The sequence below is a fragment of the Anopheles aquasalis genome, chromosome 3 (assembly GCF_943734665.1).
Source record: "Anopheles aquasalis chromosome 3, idAnoAquaMG_Q_19, whole genome shotgun sequence".
In the NCBI taxonomy this organism is placed as follows: domain Eukaryota; kingdom Metazoa; phylum Arthropoda; class Insecta; order Diptera; family Culicidae; genus Anopheles; species Anopheles aquasalis.
The window spans coordinates 7560001-7567500 of NC_064878.1; the positions used below are offsets into that span (position 1 = coordinate 7560001).

Consider the following 7500-nt stretch of genomic DNA (forward strand, 5'->3'; position numbering starts at 1 on the left):
CATCACGTTCGGCGCGTGGATCGACTCTCGTGAGATGTTATTTATATCCGTGCGCGCGACGACATCTCGTGATGCACTCGCTCTCTCTCTCGGTAGCAGCATCCAGAGTTTATCACTGATTGCTCGCTTTAGTGGCTCGTCGTCAGTAAACCCGAGGTCCGATACATTTTGTTGAGTACTCGATTGAGTTACCCCTGTCTCGTGACGTCACTACTGTTCTATGTTCTATGTAATTTTATGTTGGAATTGAAAATTGGTAACATAACTGCAATGAAAGATGTAATGGAAAAACTGAATGAATGAAACATTTTTTCAACATTTCTACATTCACCACATAATAGAGTTTGGGGTTCTTGTGTTATTTAGCTATTTTCAATCTCTATTAAAAAAACCCTGGAACAATGAAAAATCATTTTAAAAAATTACCGGTTACCAGGCGCCTCCATCATCGGATTTTGGGCAACGAAGCTACAGTATTTCGTATTCCGGGCGCAGCGACCAGTTTCGCGATTGCTTTTACATCTCTGGCCACGAACATGGTTATGCTTTAGCTGGGTAAAGCTAATTTAATCATTTTTTAGCCATGCACTTCCAAATTATGTCGTCAAATGGCCAGCGAACAGGTTGATGAACAGGTCTTTCTTCTGTGGCCCGCGTGCTAATATCCGTTTTTTACCCCGAGACTTAACGAATTTAGTATCGCAGTTACAGCAAAATATCGCAAACAATATACAATATTTTTTACCGCTTGCAATTTCTATTGGTTTAACAGCAAATCGAACTCCTTTTTCTGCGCCAATCGCGCTCTGTTTAGTCTCTCGCTAAGATGAACACCCGGCGAGACCGAGGGTTGCTTCGATGTTTTATGCAGTCGAACGAATCTGCACCGATTGATCGATCGTTCGCGCTCTAGTAGACGACGGTACGGATCGATCTCAGTCGCCTGTACGCACGACATCGGGAAGTACTTGTACTGCACACACCGTGGTCGGTACTGGCTGGTGTCGCACTTTGACGCACAGTTTCTGCGGATCTTTTCGTTGCGGGGAATCTTAGGCGCCGCCCTAGAGCCCCTCCTATCCACCATCATCTACGGACTGCGCTGACCGCGATCGGTGTTAACTAAGTGTTTCCGTCCTCGCCCTCGTTGTCGTCCTCGTCGCGAGCCATTTGGAAGAAAAGCGTTAGATCACGATCGGTTACGGTTACGGGTTTGCGCGTTTGCGAGGGCTTTGGTGCCAAACGGGAAATCCGCCAGTTAGCTAAAGTTGCAGCAAGTGTGGTGCTCAGCTGCACAGGGCTTTAGGAGGGTTTTTGCTACCGCGTGCGTGCGTGCGTGCCACGAATTTACATAAGCAGCAGCTCGAACAAACCGAAACACATAATTCTCTCACCTCCCGCATTCGTCCGCTGTAAAGGTCGTCGAAGCAGCAGCAGCAACACCTAGTGTGTCCAGTCGAGTTAAAGCAAAGTTAGTTCGAAAGAGAGTAAAAACCAGCCGCCAAAATGCCTTTCAAGCCAGCTGAGAACCCCAAGTGCCCCAAGTGCGGCAAGTCGGTGTACGCGGCCGAGGAGCGTGTCGCCGGTGGACACAAATTCCACAAGCAGTGCTTCAAATGCGGTAAGTACTTCTTGCCAGTTACGTAACATTACGCCTGCAGACTCTGGTTGCTCAGCGCCACCCATGGCCACCATGGTTTCGGGCCCTCCTCTTCCCTTCCTCGTTGTGAGAAACGCGGCATCTCGTCTCTCCCTCTCTCTCTCTCTATCGGTGTTGTAGCTTTGTTGACAACCAGCGCGTACACCGGGCACTCCGCTGGTTGTTTCTTCTTCTGTTTCTTCTGCTTCTTCCCGGCAACACCGGCAGACCGGCAGACGGCCAAGTGTCGTTGACGTATGCCGAGCCAATGTTTTAGCCGTCGACGCCCTGGCGCAACCCTTAAAATAGAACATCGAGGACACGCAAACATGCACATGCAGTGCAAGTGCAGTTTGCAGTTGCTAGGTTGTTTAGAAGCGGCCATTTCTTGTTTTTTCTCCGTCCTTTTTCCCTTTCCCCGGTGGACGGAATGGAACCGTCGGGTCGGGCCATTTATGACATTTATCAGAATGATCTGATGATCATAATTCATTCAAAGGTCAATTTTTGACCTCCGTTTCGGTTTGTTGCAATCGAAAAATGGTAATCAGGAACCATTATCTTGTGGCAGGATAATTGGCTGCCTCTCCAGTTCCAACCGCGAGATGCAGTTCATTTGCTTCGAATTCGTTGCTGATGCAAGCAACTGAACCATTCGATCGATCGTTGCCAATGCTAATTAGCGGGCAGCAGAGCCGTACGAACGGTTTAGCGGTTTGGCAGCGTGCCCAGAGAATTCGCCACCACAAGACACAAGACACAAGAAAACAAGAATCTTTCCTTCGACACCTCGACGCACACTCGGTGCTGAGCATGTGACCCCATTTGTGGGCCGTCGATACGCGGCTGGCAGGCTGGGTGGCGCGGCTTGTGGCGAGTCCGATCGCCACCGCTAATTAAAACTACACTTTTCTGTGCGATGCCCGGTGCCGCCTGTCTGGTGGCTTTGTCCCCGGTCGCATCCATTCGCGCTCTGGCGATTCGCGGTGCGATTGTCAATCAATATCAATATCAAAGAGGGCGCAGGGGGGTTTGTTGGCGTTTATTTTTAAAACTCGAACTTACATTTTAACGTCACTCTTCTGTACTCCCACTCCTACTCCGCTCCACTCCACTGCTACTCCTGCTACTCCTTCACCACCATTCAGGAATGTGCGGCAAGATGCTTGACTCCACAAACTGCGCGGAGCACGAGAGCGAGCTGTACTGCAAGAACTGCCACGGACGCAAGTACGGACCGAAGGGCTACGGGTTCGGTGGAGGCGCCGGTTGCCTCTCGATGGACACCGGTTCCCAGTTTCAGTCCGAGAGGTAAGTGTCGCAATCCAGCAAACGAATCTATTTGCCCTTTCAATCCTTGTTTAAATATTAGATTTCCATTCGAGATCGATTGCGATCGCGATCGATGATGATATGCCCCCCACCTGGAAACAAATCCTCCGTACTTTCTCTCTCTCTCTTTATCTCTCTCTCCCCTACGTTTATCGTTGTGTTGTGCGTCGTTTTCGTCGACGAGATGCACCGCGGGGGTTTACATCACATTCGTGTGCGCGAGTTCTTTCTCCGCCGGGCGGGGGCCTTTCCTTAGACCTTTGTTTGTTTGTTTTTCATTTTCTTGTTTATTCCTTTTTCTGTTCCTTACATTATGTTTCCTTTCTTTCGTTTTGGTTCGATCGCTTCCGTTCTTTGTTTGTTTTTAGTTTGATGATAGGGAGATGATCCTACGATCGTCGTGTCTATACTGTACACACATTCTCTCTCTTTCTCTCGTTCGTTCCAAAAAATGCGATGCGATGCTTCGAGTGGTCCTTGGAACACCGTTTTGTGCCGGCACTGTGGTGATCGTACTTCGAATGCTGTGTCTCGAATGTGAAATATCAAGTGCTCGTGACCTGCATGCATGATGTGGAAAGCATTCGAAGAGCGCGATCACCACACCGGTTGCCTACACAGTACTCCCATACACCGTGTCCCCTTTGTCCGTCCCTGATGATTGTGGATTTTTTTGTACTGTAAGGCGAACGAAAACAAAATAGAAAACATCTCGAGAAACTCCCACACCCCCCCCCCCCCCCCAAAAAAAAGACCATAATATGAATCAAAGCCCATTTTTCCACGAAGACTGCATGCTGATTTCCACTTTTCTGTTATTTTTTTCTTACATTTTCATGCAACACCACAATTCAAAAACCAACTACTACCGCTACCACTACCGCTATACTACCTTCACTACATCTTCCGCCACCACCACCACCAACGCCACCACCATCATCACCACCACTGCTGTTGCTGCTGTTGCTGCGTCACTCTCTCATCTCTCATTGATCTTGATCCTGTGCGTTCTTGATGAACGTTCTGCCCACCCTCTTTCGACCATGACCATTGAATCGAGCAGCAAGTAAATGCCTGCTAGCCACCACGTACTAGCCAGCGGAGAGCGAGCCAGCGACCTCTTTCGCCCTTCCGCCCCCCGAATAAAAAAAAACCCCAACACAAAAACAAACGTCCGTTAAAGTTAATGCAACAGTTGCAGCTCTGCAAACCGAGAACAAATTAGGAAAACAAACAGGACAGCCAGTAGAAGGAAACAAAAACATGTCAGTCAATCTAGTAGCCATGCCACATTGTGTAGAAGAGGTGTTGATTGGAGATGTTTCACCTTCTCACCTTCTCTTCAGTTCGCCAACTTTTCGCCTTCCAACAGTTTTGAATCGGTGTTCATCGTATCCGCTTAATGTCAGCCAGATGAATCCGGTAGGGATCGCTTCAGTATGGGCGCAGGTTAGAGCCCCGCCAACACCAACCAAGTATTTTTGTTGCATAAGCTTCCGCGAAAGTATTGTTAGAGCGAGTGTCAGAAAGCGAGAGAGAGAGAGTTTGTGTTAGGAAGATAACTGAGCAAGTAAAATGGTTACAGTCGATTTAAAGAAGTACTAGCAACGCACAAAACACACCTACAGAGAACACTTTTTGTGTAATTGTTGTTACTGCCGCTGTGTGTCTTTAGTTATGTCGCTGAATGCCTGATTTTGGGCTAATTTTGCCATAATTTTCGCCAATCAGGACTTGAGCGAATCATTGGCTACGGTTTTAATCCGTTCCTTCTCCCCTTTCCGTTCTCTCTCACTCTCGCTCTGTGTCTCGCTATCTGTTTCTGAGTGTGGATTTAGTGTGAGTGTTCGATTCAAAAAGATCTTCTTCCAAACATGTTCTATTCCTGTGTTCTTTCGCTTGCGATCACCCATGAACAAACGCGTCCACGGTGGGCCGTCCTTAGCAGTAGCTTAGCAGTGTAGCCTGTGGCCAGGAAAGGAAAAAAAACAGTGGCAACAAAAAAACCAAAAGTACCAAAAGTCTCCATCCGACTAGAGAGCCGATGATGAGATGAGATAATGAGTGTTCGTGTTCAGCAAATGTCTTGCGACACTTGTTTGTTCTTGTTTGTTTCTTTTTTTCATTTTTGGTTTAAGATTGACTACTCTCCCCCCCCGGTTTTACCCCGCTCCGCTTCGATTAGGTCAGTTTTGTATCGAAACGGAAATTGGATGAAACTATTTGGCAAATAAATCGTATTATGTCTGTGACTAATGGAAATGAGACGACAGTTTTTTTTTTGTTTATTGTTCGTTAGTTTGGATCATCCTCTGCATCTTCCCCTTTCGATTCTCTGGTTATCTGTTCCCTCCCCCATTACAACCATTTAACGCCAGCGAGTTGACGCAGTACAGCACCACCGTCTTGTTTATAAATGATGTGTCTGTGTAAAGTTCGCCGAATGCATACTTTCCCATCCATCCCCGCCCCCCTGGAATGATACTGACCATGCCGAAACGATCGTGAAAGGAACGTGCATGAGAACTGCATTGAGGCAACACATCTGTTTGCAACACTCTACACTGCTAAGCATAAGCAATGTAATTTAGCAAACAAGCGGCATTTTGCGGATCTGTATGCATTCCTGATCCTTCATAATCACCCACATAATCATCACCCTCGCGACAACGACCCCTTTCTGCTCTTCTATTCGTCCTTTTCGTGCGCATCCCCTATCCTCCTGGCATCATCACCAACCGCCCTTCATACAGCCAAGAGCCCGAGCAACACACTGAGCAACAGCAGCACCACCACCAACACCAACAACATGAAACGTTTGGAGCCTATAGAGCCGGCAACGCTTATGACCACGGCGGACCACGGCGATCGCCACGCCACCGGATGTACAAACCAATCACCCTGTGACGTCTCTCCTTTTCTGTCGTGTGCGTGCGTGTACGAGAATGCGAGTTCTTGGGATGTTCTTGTCATCATCTTGTCTATGTTCCCTGCTGTGTCTATATGTGTATACCATCCAGAACGTCCCGAAAGACACACATAAACACTACACAAACCAATGATGCGTTCTGTAACGGATCTACCTTCCGACTGGATGATAAAGCTCAAAGGCAATGGATACTATGATGGGACTGTTAGCGCAGCAAACCCAGAAAATGCAGAACGGTCTGCAAAGCCAAGGTCCTAGTACACCACGGAACGGAGTTAGCCCGAGAGCTGCAGCCTAGTCCCCCTGAGCGAAACGCCACCGCGAAACCACAGAAAACATTTCACACTCAAGATCTCAAGATCTCGCGTGCCTCATACGTGTTTTGACTGTTGCGGTTGTACCCCGTACGTATGTGTGTTCCCGTGATCTGGCCCGTGATCGGTGAGATATTCATGATGTTCCTTTGATGTTTGATGTGCTGTTTGTTCTGTTCCGTATCACCTGTGTTGATTTTTCCTGATTGTTGTCTCGGTGTTACTACTGTCTTACCTGTTGCCCTCTGTCCATCCTCTTCCCGTTCTCACTGTCCGATTTTGCACTTTTGAACAATCGTTTTTTAACCGTTTTGTTGTGTCCTTTGTTGTTCGTTTTTTCATTCTGCGCTCTCTGTATCGCTCTCTTGCTCTTTTTTTATTCTCTCTTTTGTGTTTCATGTTGTTTGGACGCGTTTGACTTTTGATTTTCCGTTTGCGCAACTGTTCTAACTTATTTGTGTTACCCATTTGCCGTGGTGTTGGTTCGGGGCCGTTTATGGCTTTCTTTCTGTATTTCTGTTTCTCGTCTTTCTGCCCTACCATCCGTATGCCGTTTTCTGTTCCTGCACATTTACACACGCTTGCTTGCCATTCTATCATCGCTATTCTATTGCATGTTTCGAAACCACTTCATTCCTACCACTTTCATTTCATCTCTATCACGTTCCTACTACGGTCTCTGATTTGTTATCTAAATTGTAAATCTCTGTTCTCTCACTTTCTATCCGTTCTTCTTCTACTCTACTCCTTCCCTATAAAACTGCCTAACATTTGTACCTAACGGGATAAGGAAAGTGCCCCCCCCCCCAAAATGGAGTGAACCTGTCATGTGAAATTGATGTACGAAAGACACGCAAAACGAATGCTGTCGACCGGGCGTGCGTCGCGAAGAGAGGCGTTGCATTAGAGCCGAAATTTCTTCCACCTTGAGGGGACTTGTCCTTGTCCCGGAGGGGGGTTTTCATTGCTTGGTAGACAGAGGAGTAGATGGTAGTCGATCGCGATAATAGTCACCTGGATCGCAGTAACCATATGCTATCGTTTATGCTCCAACGCAATTCAATTCTCCTGCCAAGGAGAAACGACAAAAGGAGAAAGCGATCGCATTGTGAACGTCTAATGGTTTCTTATACTTTATCTCTCTCTCTCTTCTTCTTCTTCTTTCTTTTTTCTTTCTTTATCGCTCCACATCCCATCATTCATCACCATCCTGCACCGAATTGACCACAAAAAAAAAACACGTCCCTCAAAACAAAACAAATCAACCGTTACCTTTCATGGTGGCC

At 47.2% G+C, this 7500-nt stretch overlaps 1 protein-coding gene across 5 annotated transcripts in view; it reads left to right on the forward strand.

Annotated features, from left to right (window-relative positions):
• Positions 1 to 7500, forward strand: part of LOC126578370 (muscle LIM protein 1-like) — a 13837-nt gene that overhangs the window by 2138 nt on the left and 4199 nt on the right. For 3 of the 5 annotated variants that reach the window (XM_050240853.1, XM_050240852.1, XM_050240854.1), the window contains exons 2-3: positions 1419 to 1621; positions 2788 to 2950. In XM_050240853.1, the coding sequence (XP_050096810.1) occupies positions 1507 to 1621; positions 2788 to 2950 (278 nt within the window). In that variant the 5' untranslated portion in view covers positions 1419 to 1506. Of the gene's footprint in view, positions 1 to 1418; positions 1622 to 2787; positions 2951 to 4034; positions 5234 to 7500 lie in introns of those variants that run through there. The other 2 variants (XM_050240856.1, XM_050240855.1) reach the window with 1 other exon arrangement.